The sequence below is a fragment of the Chiloscyllium punctatum genome, chromosome 42 (assembly GCF_047496795.1).
Source record: "Chiloscyllium punctatum isolate Juve2018m chromosome 42, sChiPun1.3, whole genome shotgun sequence".
Lineage (NCBI taxonomy): Eukaryota > Metazoa > Chordata > Chondrichthyes > Orectolobiformes > Hemiscylliidae > Chiloscyllium > Chiloscyllium punctatum.
The window spans coordinates 16,199,482-16,215,514 of NC_092780.1; the positions used below are offsets into that span (position 1 = coordinate 16,199,482).

Here is a 16,033-nt window from a genome sequence, read left to right on the forward strand (position 1 = left end):
GCATGAAGCAGGAGGATTTAGACACAATGATAGCATCCCTACCCTGAGTCAGAAGTTCTACATTCAACTCACAATCCAGAGCTTGATGGCCCTGAAAGGTATGTTTGTAACATGGCCATACAGGGTGATCATCAACCTTACAAATCCCAACAAGCTTGTGGTGGACAATTAAAAGCGTCCTGATCATTCATGCTTGATGTGGGCTGATGTCCCTTAAGTTACAGCCTCTGACAGCAGGCTGGTGACCTGTTCTAGAAAAAAACAGATATGGAAACAGACCTAGACGCATGTTTGTCTGCCTATAGGCACAAAGAGACAGGATAAGGAGGGAATTTACTTAAGGGTTAATTTGAGCCCCTGTAAATACTGACTGATTAAAACCTGGCTAGATTTAGACGCTTATGCCAGCAATGTGTAATTTTGCAAATAAATCTACAAGTGGGTAGAGATGTTGTTCCATCCTGAAACAACTGGCTTTCTGGAGTATACTATTCCAATCCAGGAAATAACGCAAACCACACACAATGGCCGTTACTGCATAATCCATCCGAAGATTACGGGAGCTCTGCAACAGCCTAAATAATAGAAGGTACTTACTTTTAACACTGTGATATTCCAAGCAAAACTCTCAATTGCCTTTTGGAGTTTCCGTCCTTTCAGACCTTCTTTTGATCCAATTCCATGCAAATCTTCATGGAAATCCAGCCCTGTGCATTTGGATGAATAAAATTTAGTTATAAGATCGAGTTTTCATTTAAGCTAAGACATTGAACGCAAGAGTTTACTGAAGGAAGACCAGCTATTTTGAAGCCTTTCGTCTTGAACTCATCACAACATTTGCAAGAATACCAAAGTAAGGATGAAGAGCATTTTGGATCATATGAGAAACAAAAAGGAAAACAACGTTACTTCTCTGATATCACAATGTGCAAATGTCAAAAGATAAAATTGATCCATTACTCTCAGACTGCTGAGCCATGTTGGAATGCAAAAGTCGAGAGGTAATAGAAGCTCATCAAAGCAGCTCTTTCTGCCAGGTGACCTGAAAAAATGAGTGTGACAAACAATGACCAAAAAAAAACGTTTTCTTACTAACTTGCCCCTCCCAAATTCAGAACTATTGTAGCTTACTGTCCAACTCTAATTGTAGTTGAACTGGGTACTCTCTTGGTCTGCATGGACTCCAATGTGCTTTTACCCAATAAATAGCTGTTTGGTCCTTTCTTTAATGCACAGATCTGAAGCGTAAGGCAAAATGGCAGAACCAAAGACAGAGAAGAATTGGAGGAAACAGTGGAAGTGTTCCCATTCCAAGGCCTTAAAAGATACAAGAGTATGCAACAGATCATAAATTGCTGCCAAAGTGACATGAAGACTTATAGGGACTTGCTGTGGGCAAATCAACTGTTGTGTTTTCCTACATCACAATGTTCAATGGTGGAGCACTTTGGTGCATCCTTAAATCATGAACAATGCTGCATCAATCTTTCATTAAAATTTATGCACAAATAATACAACAACTTCACATGAAGGCAGGTGAGTCATTCAAACAGAAACATCAAAAATGGCTGTTTGAGTTGTGCTTTCCCACTGTTTGTGAAACCAACATGTTGCTGTTTGCCTCAGCAGTGAAATGCAGTTGCCGTACTTGCACAGCAGAATCAATCGAAACTCATTCTGCAAAAGTCAAGCCTTGTTCAATTCCACTCAAGTACTTTTAATTTTACAAAAAGATGTGATAAATGCCAACTTCAGGAAATGGTGCTGGCACAGAAAACTGACTATTGCAAGTGTGGAGTCCGTCAGTGTTTCATTGTAGTAGGTTGCAAATATGTCAATATAAAATGGTGCCTTTAAAATCTTTTCTGTATGTTTGCACTCTCCCACTGAATACATTGGTTTTTACACTCTCCACCTAATTTCACACTGGGTTTCTATCACACTCTGCCCTGCCTCTTGCATTGTTAATTTCACAATCATTCAATCTGACTGCTGAGAAGACGCATAGTTGCTTCTACGTCCACTCAACCCCTAGATGTCTGGCCTTTCTTGCCATGACATTATAACCGCACAGTTCCAAGCAATCTGCTACATGTAAGTTTATAAACTTGCGCATGAAATGTAAATTCTAACTGGTGGAAGGCACAGTATCCTGAATTATCTTCACCGTACTGAAAATAAAGTATCTGCTGTAAGACTATCTTTCAAGCACCTGTGTTTTGGACTGCAGTGAGTCAAGAAGGCAATTCACCACCATCTTCTCAAGGATAACTAGGGACAGGCAATCAATGCCCACACAAATGAGAAAAAAACAACACAACTCAAGCGTAGATTAATGAGTTGATATGAAACAACCCACAAATTACTACACATTTATTTCAAACTTAATTCCTTTGCTGAGGAAATTCTGTTTTCCATCTTCTTCAGTTTCTAAAATAGAACGGATTCTTCCCACTTTTTAAAGAACGCCTATTTGGAGGCTAAAGTGTAACAATAGTTTCTTGAAAGCATTTTACTGAAAAGTCGAGTTGGATGGATTATAAAAGAAACCAGGGAAAAGGCTTCAACCCTCACTCAAACCCATGAAAATAATTAACGTAACAGCACTCTCTGTGCTGCCTGCTACCATGAAATAAAGACTGTTCTATGTAAATAGAATTAAGGAAAATTCATCAAAAAAGGACAAGCATAGAAAATTAAAATGCGCCATTAATTATTGTAGAAATGTGTAAAGTCGGAGCAAGAGTAGGGGTATTTGACAGTTCCAGTATGCTCCACTGTTCAATATGATCATGGTTGATCCTTTATCTCAATGCCATATTCCTATTTTCACTCCATACTCCTTGATGCCTTTAATACCTAAAACTTTATCAATCACTTTCTTGAGTACACTCCATTTCCTGGTCTCTAAAGCCTTCTATGAGAGAGAATTCCACAGGTTGCCCACCCTTTGAGTGAGTAACATTTCCTCACCTCAGTCTGCCTGTATATTAAGGCTCTGATCCCTGATTTCAAACTCCCCAATATCCTGCTAGCAACTGGCAACCTTGTTAGAATTTTACTTGTTTCAATCAGATCCCCTCTCATTCTCCTAAACTTTAATGAATACAGAATCAATCTCTCGCTTTGTACAACATCTTCAGTATCTGCCTAGTGAACCTCACTTCACACCTTCTAAGATAAACGGACCTCCTATTAAGTAAGGAGACAACAACTGAAATATTCCAGGAGAAAGTGAGGACTGCAGATGCTGGAGATCAGAGCTGAAAATGTGTTGCTGGAAAAGCGCAGCAGGTCAGGCAGCATCCAAGGAACAGGAGAATCGATGTTTCGGACATAAGCCCTTCTTCAGGAATGAGGAAAGTGTGTCCAGCAGGCTAAGATAAAAGGTAGGGAGGAAGGACTTGGGGGATGGGCGTTGGAAATGTGATAGGTAGAAGGAGGTGGAAGGACCTCCTTCCACCGATCACATTTCCAATGCCCCTCCCCCAAGTCCCTCCTCCCTACCTTTTATCTTAGCCTGCTGGACACACTTTCCTCATTCCTGAAGAAGGGCTTATGCCCGAAACGTTGACTCTCCTGTTCCTTGGATGCTGCCTGACCTGCTGTGCTTTTCCAGCAACACATTTTCAGCTGTGAAATATTCCAGGTCCAATCTTACCATACCTTGTTTATGTGCAGTAAGGCGTTTCTATTTCTCAACTCAAATCCTGCGATCAAGGCCAATATTCCATTTGCCTTCCTAATCGCTTGTTGCACCTGCCTGTTTTTGTCGCATTGACTGGTGGATAAGATCACTCAGATCCCTTTGTACATCCGCATTTCCCAATGTATCACCATTTAAATAATATTCTGACTTTCTGTTTTTCACACTGAAGGGTATAACTTCACATTTATCGATACTGCATCGATCATGCCTTTGCCCACACACTCAAGTCATTTTGATCACCCCGAAGCCTCCTTGCATCCTGCTCACAACTCATCACCCTACCAAGTTTTGAGTCATCAGCAAACTTGGAAATATTGCATTTGATTCCCTTATCCAAGTTATTTATATTTATTGTGAAAAGCTGAGGCCCAAGCACTGGTCCCTAAGGTACACCACTAGTCACTGCCTGCCTCCCAGAAAATAAACATGTATTCCTACTGTCGACTTCCGCTCTGCCAACCAATTCTCAATCTATGCCAGCATATTATTACCTCCCAATCCTATGGGCTTTAATTTTACCCACTAGCCTCTTAGAATTTTATCAAAACCTATTTGAAATCTAAGTACACCATATCCACTGCTTCTTTCATATCTATTCTACCAGTTACATCCTTAAAAAGCTTTGATAGATTGGTTCAGCACGATTTTGTTTTCATGAACCCATGCTGACTTAGTCTAAACTCCTTATTGCTTTCCAAGTATTCTGTTACCATGACTTTTCACCATTGTTGAGGTTAGGTTAACAGGTATGGAATGTTCTATTTTACCTCTCCTTCCTTTTCTTACACATTGGGTTTTTTTGTCACCCTCCAATCTGTAGGAACTGTCCAGAATCTATAGAATTTTGGAAGATGGCTGCCTATACATCTAATATTTTTAAGACTACTTCCTTTAATACTATGGGATGCAGATTATCAGATCATAGGGAAATATCTGCCTTTAACCCCATAAACGAATACTGATTTCTTCAATTCTTCCCTCTCACTAAACCCATGGTTCCCTTAAATTTCTGGGAAAATGTCTTGTCTTCTTTTGTGAACCATTTTATGCATTCAATTGTTCTGCCTTTTTTTTTGTTCTTCAATGCAATTCCTGACTTTCTCCTTTTTCTGGGAGCTTGAGGCTTCACATTTGTCAATTTATTTTTAGTGCCAGAGGAGAAATACAGTAGTAAGGATCACTCAGTATACTTCAAGCCTGCAGTTCCTCTTCAAGTACATCTTGCATTTTATAACCGTTTTGTCAGTGCGAATGGTGATTAATAGTTCAAATACACGCTATCACAGTAATTTTTGTGCCAACTCTGTCAGCAAAGACTGCAAAACAAAAAGCCCATGGAGGAAAAGACTATCACTGACACAAACTTCTAGATTTCTCCATTTAACTGTAAGCTGCTGTTAGCTTTACCTAGTAATAATGGTAAGAATTGAGAGGCACATCATTGTTAACACAGTAAAATCTGATCATATTATATAGCAATACCATATAGTGGAGCAGCTGAAAGCGATTGAATGTACTGGATGATGGATTCAAGAGCTTTATTCAACCCAGGATTTACAGATTACCATGGATTTATCCATAAAACAGTGACATTTTATCTCCTTCAATAAATTGAGACTGTTCTCTGTAAGAAGTTAATATTATTTTCAACGAAGAGAAGAGATTTCTGTTCTGACTGCTTAGTCAAAGGATGGTTCTTCAACTTAATGTACAAAGTACAATATGACCTAAGATATCTGAATTAAATGATAATTACTCAGTAACCATGGTGTTCTGCTGCTGTGACTTACTGGCAAAATTTCCATTTAAAAAATCTTTATATTGATTGTGGAAAGAAAGCAAATCTAAAATAACCAAGAGTTTCAGGGAACAAAATATTCTGCTGGAGTAATTATTGTTTCTCAAAACAAAGGAATTTAATTCTCAAATATAGGAAAAATAAAGTGGAAATGGTGGTGTAGTGGCTTCGTTACTGGGATAATATTCCAGAGCCATAGCCTTATGGGGAAATTAGAATTCATTCATGGCAGATGGTAAAATTTGAATTCAATGAAAATCTATGAAAGCTAGTCTAATGATGATCATTGTCAATTGTTGTTAAAAGTCCACCTGATTCAATAATGTCCTTCAGCGAAGGAAATCTGTCTAGTCCAGCCCAAACGTGACTGTAAATGTCTTCCAAAATGGACAGAGAAACAATCAGTTAAAAGGTAAATAGGGATGGGACACAAAGATTGGTATTGCCAAGAATATTCCATACTCCGTACAAGATAAGAAAGACACATTTAAAAATCATTGTCTGTGGTGCTATTCGAGAAGTTCACCACTAATCTACAGAATTATAGAAGGTTTTCTGGGAGAATCTATTAATGGAAGAACAGGCATATATCCCAGTGAAGGGAAGATGACTTAGGATATGCCATTTGGAACATGGATCCCAAAGTTCTGGATGCACCAGGATTCCAGAAGGTCTCCTGAATCATGGTGGAATGATTGAATTGTTGGGTTTCTGACGCTATTGTGCATTTTCAGAAAGGACGAAGAATACATAATGATACAGCACAGGAATAAGCCCTTTCGCACTCTAAGCCAGCGCCGACACAGTTTGCCCTTCCATACTACCATGGTCTTCACTTATAGGATCCATATCTCTCTATCCCCTTCCTATTCAGATATTCATCCAGGTGCTTCTTGAATGTTGCTATTCTGTCTGCTTCTACTACCCCCTCTGGCAGCGCATTCCAGGCACTCACCACCCTCGTGTGAAGAGAGTGCTGTTTTACTTTGGTATCATTGGTAAGACCAACATGGAGTCAATCACTAACAACAATAATGCACTTATACAGAACTTTTCACAAAGGAAAGCATCCCAAGATGCTTCATAGGAACATAACTGAGTAAGATTTGATGCTGAGCGAAAGAAAAAGATAGTTGTACAGGTGACCTAAAGTTTGGTTGAAGAAGTTGGTTTTAAGAAATGGTGCAAAACTGGAGAGAGATTCCCATAGACTAAGGTTTAGTCAACTTAAGGCATTACCATCATCAGAGAGGTGAGGAAACACAAACAGTGGGCTGGTCCCTCCCCCTTAAACGAAAGGTCACAATCATACTATATAAACACGAGATAATCTGAACATTCCAGAATGATTGTTATGAAGTATAATATCATTTGTGACAATTTCATTTCATAATTTAAGTAGCCACACGGAAAAGTTCAAAGAAGCTCATCTGAATCCTGAGAATTAGATCAGAACAAATGTGTCAACAATTGTCTAATAATGATTTTGCTGCAAATTACAACATTATTCCATGAACTGGGTTGCACCAAACACACTGATGAGATTTGCTGCTAAGCTATAGGTCAGTGATTTTGAAAATGGTACAAGGCGTATAATGGCATTTAATTTCCTCGAATAATAGTTTCAGGCACATTGCTACTATGTATATGTTACAGATGACTGCCATATTGAAATAAAAACAAAAATGGTGGCAATACATAGTGAGTATATTAGGAGCTGACAAAAGTTGGATAACTAAAATATCACCCTCTCCATGCTTTCCTCAGATGCCATGACACCTACTTATTATTTCCAATATTTTCTGTTTTTAATTTCAGATTTTCAACATGAACAGATTGGACTATATTGGTCTGTTCAAAAGGCAATCTGAGAGTGTCAGAAAAGAGAACAAGGTAAGACTGTGACTACAATTGAAGTCTGTTGCTCTCTGCTTTATATAGAAGTCAGCTAAAGGATTGTGACAGGACATGACCTCTGTGAGGCAGCCCTCTGAATAGTACATTCTAATGAAACATGGTGGGGGTGCAGCGTGGGACATGGCCTCCATCGTGATCACAGCTGGTTCATTGATGCTTGTTGACAATTCAGAGAATTATGTCTCTCTTGCTGCAACAAGAAGTGCCGTCATTGGGCTCTTCCATGTTGCAGTGCTCATCCCCAACTGCACAATGTCGTCTGGCACCACAACAAGGGAACATCCTGTGTGGAAAGAATGAGTCCCAAGTCAACAGGATATGAACTCCAAGGCTGAAAGGAAATAGGCTCAAATTATGATTTCCATTATTAGCGATACCAAACTCCTCCCACTAATAAATCTGACCACAAACCAGAACCAGAGTGGAAAAATATCCAATTTGGAAAGAATTCCTGGAAAGACACTTATGGGAACTTTAGAGCTGAGAGATCATCTTCCCTGCTTGTAAAATGAGTGAATTGCAACAAAAACTTGCATTCATACAGTGCCTTTAATAGAGTTACACTACCCACAAGACTTCACAGGAGTGCTTTCCAGCATTATTCAACACCTAACTTTCACGTTTTGAACCATTCTATGAAAATAAAATCAAGTGGGCCAGTGGGTTACAGATGGTGACCTGGTTGTTCTTGAATCAGGGCTAAAGCACTGGTCAGATGAATATAAGGCTCCTTTCAATAAAGACATAGTTGAATCAGGAACAACAGCACAAATTGTTGGAAAAACTCAGCAGATCTGGCAGCATCTGTAGGGAGAAAGCAGAGTTAATGTTTCTGGTCCAGTGACCCTTCTTCAGAACAGGACTCAAAACATTAACTCTGCTTTTTCTCCACAGATGCTGCTGGATCTGCTGAGTCTTTTCCAGTAATTTCTGGTTTTGTCTGCAGTTCTTTGTTTTCTTCTGTCCAGCTGAATCAGAATTTGGACATAAATCTATTGTTGAATTCTGTTCAAATGGCCATTAACTTACTGCAGATACTTATGCAGCAAAAGCATTAAAGGAACAGAGGAGTCAAAAATTGTTTTAGAATAGCAAATGCAGGAATGGTGCAAAAACAGGTTTTCTTCAACTCGTTCCATCTTATTGTTCGAGACAGATTTTATCCTTAGAAGTCATACTGGTGAAACAATAGTATTCTTCTGAGACTAGACGTTATTACAATAATCAGACTTTGGCAGTCAGCTAACACTGCGCTGTTTTCAAAAAACTATGGTGTGGAAATACGATGTTGTTCTCTGTTTTAGTATGATTATTTCTTGTGTTGATGATTTGTTTGATGTGAAACTAGAAAAGAACTAATAATAGTCTCGTAAATCAATGCTATTTCCCTTGGACACAAGGATGCCAAATACTCAATGGATTTTGCTGTGAATTATATTGAAATCTTTTGAAGGAATGTGATGACCTCTGACACACACATCTCTGAAGAGTTCTCAACAATGAGCTATGAGAAAATAATGGTCTGCAATGGGGACATGGCTTCCAGTGGCTGGAGTAGGTGTTCTTGTGTTTACCAGCTAGGGAGTGATGATGTGTGCCATTCTGCAGCTTAAAATTGACTCTAATCCTTCCACAGTGCAATGCTCACCCTCAACATTACAATGTCCTCTGTCACCATAAGACTAGAGTGATGCCCATTATAACAGTCATGATTTGGAGATGCCGGTGTTGGACTGGGGTGTTCAAAGTAAAAAATCACACACCACCAGGTTATGGTCCAACAAGTTCAATTGGAAGCACACTAGCTTCAACCAACTGAAGGAGCGGCGCTCCGAAAGCTAGTGTGCTTCCAATTAAACCTGTTGGACTATAACCTGGTGGTGTGTGATTTTTAACATTATAAAAGTGACAGGGTCAAATTTCAAGAGCTGTCATTTGAATGAGGTGGTTCTACTGCAGATGGCATATCCCACCTACAGGGACAGCTTTAAGGAGAACTCCAGATGTGAGTGGCAATTCTGTTAGCCACATAAATAGTTACTGTGGGAAACAGAGGTGGCTCTGTTTGCTGCAAGCTAACAATACCGGATGTCATAGCTCAAACTAGAATTTTCTAATCAATCCTTTCAGCAATGCTATTACATACTTCTGGAGCAGGTGGGACTTGAAACTGGGCCTCTTGTTCTCTGAGATAAGGATACTACCATGGTGCCTCAAGTCAAAGTAGATTTGCAAATCACTGACATCTGTGAACTTCCCCCAATATTCACAATGCTTTGAAGATATAATGATGAAATGACCACACAACACTAACTGAGAGTTGGTAGTCCAGGAAACAAGCTGACTTTGAGGCTATAGTAATTGTTAATAAGAGTTTGGGTAATGACATCAGCACCTTTCAATATGAGAAATCCCTGACAAACATTGTCCTCAATGCTGACTGTCATGGCAAAGTGAAATGTGACAAGGGAAATGGATTAAAAATGAGATAGTCATTTGATATTTTACAGTGAAACCAAGACTGCATGCTGAAGCAAAGACATTCCAATACTGTTATGATTTTACTTGCTGCAGTTACACAGCAAATGATGTCACAATGACATAGAATATTCAGCAAAAAAAAAATTTGATCTAACCAGCCCATGACAGAGGTAATACCCCACTTAAGCCTCTGCCCATCTAACTTCCCTGTTGCAGGGTTATCTTAATTGCTGCCCCTTAAATGTATCTGTACAAATTGCCTTAATTTCTTGTGCTAGCAAATCCACGTTCTCACTAGCAAAGAAGCAACTTTTAAATTCCTGATTACATTTTATAGTATTGTGCCCTGATGACCTTTAAGTTTGCTGCTTGGCCTCTACTATTAAAGTTGAACACACTCTGTCCCTACTTCATAAAAAACCTATTAATATTTTAATGACTTTATCAGATCATGCCTTTACTTTTCTTTTCAAAAATAAACAAACTCAAATCATCTTTTATAATTGGCATAATCTCACATTTCTGGTGCTGTCCTTGTAAATTGTTTGTACTATCTCCACTGTCTCTCCATTCTTCTTATAACAATGACTCCCAGGAGTGTACATGGTATTCCAAGTGTGGTCCATCCAAGGTCTGATACAATTTTAGCATAATTTCATTATGTTTTAATTTCATCACCACAGAAATAAAGCCTTGTACTTGGCCCGCCTTTTTGTGGTCTTATTGGAGGGCAACTTTCATGGATCTGTGTACTGATCACAGATTCAAGCATCACAGATTGAGCAGCTCTGTTGACACAGTGAGTGGCATCACTGCCTTGAAGTCAGAAGCTGTGAATCCAAGTGTCACTCCAGGATTTGATAATATGGAAGTGCATTCATTCAAAATGGCCAAGCAGGTGGATTACCAACCTGCTAATCCTTCTAAAGCATGGGAGTGGCAGGTAGTGAGAGGTGCAGAGATTTCTGGTCAGCCATGTGATGGAAAGGAAGTTGGAGTTCCTGTCATTTCCAGACTGTACCATGCAGTAAAATTGCATGCTATCATAGAAACCTGGACATTCTGAAAGAACTGAGAGTCCCTTTGCTTCTCCACCTCAGATTTTTATTCTAAAAATATAAAGCCTCTTTAATGTTCTTACAGAAATACAATAGCCCCATTTTGGAATTACCAATTACATACCCATTCTACAAGTTCATTCATTCTTGCAATTTGTTACAATCCTACTCGGTGTTGACTCTCTGTCCCAATTTGGTGGCATCTGCAAATTTAGAAATTGCACTTTTGACTCCATGATCTAAAACTTTAATTAATCTAAACGATATGTTTCCTTGTGAATGATCATAGCACTGAAATTCAGAAAGCAATAAAACAATACTAATTTACAATAAAAGTGTAATTTTACTTTTGTGACAGCTGAACATTTTTGAATCGATTTGAACATTTCCACTTCTCAAGGTACTCTGTAAGTAGAGTTTGCCTTCCATTATCTCAGCCAACTGGTTTGAATTTTGGGAATAAGCTACTCAAATTTTAAATGAGAACCAATGGCACCTCACAAACATTCCAACAGGGGTCATTGAATCGTGATTGGTAACAGAAACCCAAACTAATTTATCTCTTTCCTTCAGTAGGGTCACCAAAGCCAATATTAACTTGCCCACCACAGACCTGTGTGAAATCTGTTAACTGCAAAGACCATGGATCCAATGTGGAACATTCCTGATCTCATGGCCCAGAGCCTCATTCCATTTACCTTAACCAGTGGGGAAAACCCTATACATAACTCTGTACTGTATTAATGTATTAATCTGAAATTCCAACTGCACTGAGGATTTATGTCTCACAACCTTGACTGAATGTGCATGAGGGGAAAGCATCTGAGTACTTTGGCCCAGGTTTACTATGAAAGAAATAGAACGATAAAGCATTATTTTACTGAGAAAAGGACATAGACAGGCTGGGTATTCAATCATAATCTATGTCAACATAACTTATCTCATAGTAATGCTGATTTCAATGGAATTCAGTACAAATATTGACTGTGCTTGTGTGTGCCCTACATTACCAAAACCACCGCACTTAAAAAGAACTTAAATTAGTTATGAGGCAAAATTGTGCTAAATTTAAATGTAAGTCGTATCTCAGGCTCACATTTAGTCTGAAGCAGACTGCAGTGTTCCAATGACAGTGAATGCAGGCTGGAGGAACAATATCTCATTTTCCACCGAGGGCTTTACAACCTCTGAGACCTAATATTGAGTTCAACATCTTCAGACCATGAACTCCGTCTTCCAAGGTTTTCAACACAGCTCCCTATATTTTGCTATTAACGCTGACCATTAACATCTCTTCTCTACAACCAGCATGACTCTCTTTGATGTGACATTGGTTATAGAGATGTACAGCATGGAAACAGACCCTATAAATCACTCCTCAGCCTTTGATACTCCAGGGAATACAGCCCCAGCCTGTTTAGCCTCTCCCTATAGCTTAAATCCTCCAACCCTGGTAACATCCTTGTAAATCTTTTCTGAACCCTTTCAAGTTTCACAACATCTTTCCGATAGGAAGGAGACCAGAATTGCATGCAATATTTCAACAATGGCCTAACCAATGTCCTGTACAGCTGCAACATGACCTCCCAACCCCTGTACACAATATTCTGACCAATAAAGGAAAACATACCAAATGCCTTCTTCACTATCCTATCTACCTGCGTCTCCACTTTCAAGGAGCTATGAACCTGCACTCCAAAGTCCCTTTGTTCAGCAACACTCCCTAGGACCTTACCATTAAGTGTGTAAGTCCTGCTAAGATTTGCTTTCCCAAAATGCAGCATCTCACATTTATCTGAATTAAACTCCATCTGCCACTTTTCAGCCCATTGGCCCATCTGGTCCAAATCCTGTTGTAATCTGAGGTAACCCTCTTCGCTGTCCACTATACCTCCAATTTTGGTGTCATCTGCAAACTTACTGACTGTAGCTCTTATGCTCGCATCCAAATCATTTAAATAAATGGCAAAAAGTAGAGGACCCAGCACCGATCCTTGTGGCACTCCACTGGTCACAGGCCTCCAGTCTGAAAAACAACCATCAGCGGTATGAGGTGGTAGGTGTAGGAATTCTTTGGTGGTGTTACGGATTATTTGGTCCAGTTTTGTGAGCATTGTCTGAGATGCTTCTGTTAGGATCAGGTGGAAATACAGTCTGGGGATGACATGTGCTTTTAGGATTTCCAGCCATTGTCGTGGTTGGAGTGGTGCTGCCTGTATTCCTTTAACCCAGGACTTAAGCCTCTCATCCACTCCCCTTCTGCCACACATGCCCACGAATTGACATGGACACCCAGGTACTTCTCTGTGTTGGCTGGGGGTATGTAGGCTATGGTTGCCCTAATTTCTCTGCACACCACCCCCCCTCCCCAATCTACTCAAACCCTCTGAACTGACTGCATTCCTTGCTCTCAAATCCAACCCTGACTTTGCAATTAAGCCTGCTGACAAAGGTGGTCCTGTTGTTGTCAGGTGCCCTGATGGGCCCCAGTAATGCCTATCTCTTTGTGGTACGTGGAAGACTCCTTGTTTCATTTCTACTCCAATCCCCACTCACAATACTTTCTCCAGTACATCGGTGCTGATTCCCTCTCTCGACCAGAATTGGAAATGTTTATTAATTTTGCCTCAAATTTCCACCCTGTTCTCACCTTCAACTGGTCCATCTCTGACTCCTCCCTTCCTTTCCTCAACATCTCTGTTCCTACGTCTGGCAGTATGCTGTCCCCCTTCCCCTCAATTCAAACCCACTGACTCCCACAGTTACCTTCACTATCTACCCTCACACCCTGCTTCCTATAAAGACCCTATTCCATTCTCCCTGTTCCTCTGCCTTCTGCACATCTGTACTGATGATGCCAACTTCAACAAGGGGGCCGCTGAAATGTGCACCTTCTTCCTTAACTGAGGATTCTCACTGCTATGGTGGCAGGACCTTCAGTCAGATCCAACTCAAATCCCATACTTCAATGAACAGACACACGCACAAGAATTCCTAGAAGCATGGCATTCCAACCGGAATGTTATCAACAAACACATTGACTTGGGGTTTAGAGCAGAGAGGTGCTGGAAAAGCACAGCAGGTCAGGCAGAATCTGAGGAGCAGGAAAATTGAAGTTTCGGGCAAAAGTCCTTCATCAGGAATGCTGCCTCGGATGCTGCCTGACCTGTTGTGTTTTTCCAGCACCACTCTGACCTAAACTCTGGTTTCCAGCATCTGCAGTCCTCACTTTTGCCACATTGACTTGGATCCCATTTGCCACCCACTGAGGAAAAGAACAGAAAATGACATCACCACCAGAAATGACACCACCACAGGAAATGATGTCACCAACCCGAGGGAACCTAAATACATAAATAAAAAGTGGGCCATACCACCAGTGCTTTATCCAGAGGCTCACTGATGATGTTACCTAGAACGATGACAAAACATCTGAAAATGAACCTTCCAGCTCAGCAAGCAAAGCTACTTCCATACTTTCAATCTTCACTCCCTCTCATCCCACCCACAACAGTGATAAGGTCCCCTTGGCCTCACTTACCACCCCATCATGTGCATCTACATCTAAAAGATCAGCTCCCATTTCCGTCAACTCCAGCAGGATGCCACCACCAGACGTATATTCCTCTCGTGTCAGCCTTCCGCAGGGATCATGCTCTCCAGAACACCATGGCCCACTCCTCCTCCCCTCCTCACATATCCACAGCACCCTCCCCTGCAACCACAGAGGGTGCAGCACCTGCCCATTCACTTCCTCCCTCCTGACTATACGAGGCCCCACACACACCTTCCGGGTGAAGCAGTGATTTACCTGCCCTTCACTCAATCTAGTCCACTGCGTTCACTGCTCATAATGTGGTTGCTTCTCCACCGGGGAGATGAAACACAGACTGCTCAACCACTTTGCATAACACAGTCTGCAAAAAATGACCTTGAACTACCAGTTGCCTGCCACTTCAATGCGCCACCTTGTTCCCTGGTCAGCATCTCTGTCTCAGGCTTGCTGCAGTGCTCCAGCGAAGTTCAGCACATGCTGGAAGAACAGCACTGCATATTCTACTTGGGAACTCTACAGCCTTCAGGACTCAATGTTGAGTTCAACAATATTAGGGCTTGTGCACCTTCTCCCATGTCCTTACCCCAACTCCCACACACCAGGCCTTGCCTTCATGTTGGCTGCTACCGCACACAACTCATTGTCAGCCATGAATGATTCTCATTAGCAGCTATTCATTCTCCCACACTGACCATTGTCCACTCCTTTGTCTGTCTGACTGTCTTTCTCTCTGCCTGTCTGGGCTCCATCTTCACCTATTGTTTACCCCTCCCCCCTCCCACCATGCCATCTTCAGCCTATCTATCAACCCTTTCCTAGCTAACATCAGTTCTGAAGAAGCATCACTGAACCCAAATCGTTAACTGTGCTTTCTGTCCACAGATGCTGCCAAACCCGCTGAGTTTTTCCAGCAATTTCTGCTTTATGTCCATTGACTTTTTGCACTGTGAGACTTTTGATCTCTAATCATCCACACCCACTAACGTTTCACAATCTTTCTTTTTGTTCAGTTTGCTTCTTCCTACCTTTGTCTGCAATATAAAACCTACCAAATTTCCACTCACTTCAGGTCTCACATCCAGTCACCTTGGACTTGAAACATTAAGTTTGTTTCCCGCTCTACAGATGCTACCAGGCTTACTGAGTTTCTCCAGCACATCTTGTTTTCATAATAAATGTAAGCTTTTTTTTTAGATTAGCATTGATTGCAGAAAAGGGACCATCCCATGATAAGTATTTTGCACATCTCTGATCTGCACAGGCATAGAAACAATAGGCAGGAACAGTCCCTTTGGCTTGATTCAATCAGATCGTGACTGGTCATCAATCTGAACACCACATTTCCCCATTTCTTTAATGTCTTTTGGGGCCTTGTTTGAAAGCTGAGTACAGTGAAGTTATATTTTCCAAATTTATTACCCTGCTGCTCTCAGAAGTTTTTTAGATGAGGCCAGTAATTCTGCCGGCCTGTCCATCTATCTCAGTAATGACTGACAATTCTATCACTTTCAGAA

At 40.7% G+C, this 16,033-nt stretch overlaps 1 protein-coding gene across 1 annotated transcript in view; it reads right to left on the bottom strand.

Moving 5' to 3' along the window:
- LOC140465764 (inactive phospholipase C-like protein 2) overlaps positions 1 to 16,033 on the bottom strand; it is a 218,008-nt gene that overhangs the window by 15,748 nt on the left and 186,227 nt on the right. The window contains exon 5 of the mRNA XM_072561496.1: positions 598 to 707. Coding sequence (XP_072417597.1) covers positions 598 to 707 — 110 coding nt within the window. The remainder of the gene's footprint in view (positions 1 to 597; positions 708 to 16,033) is intronic.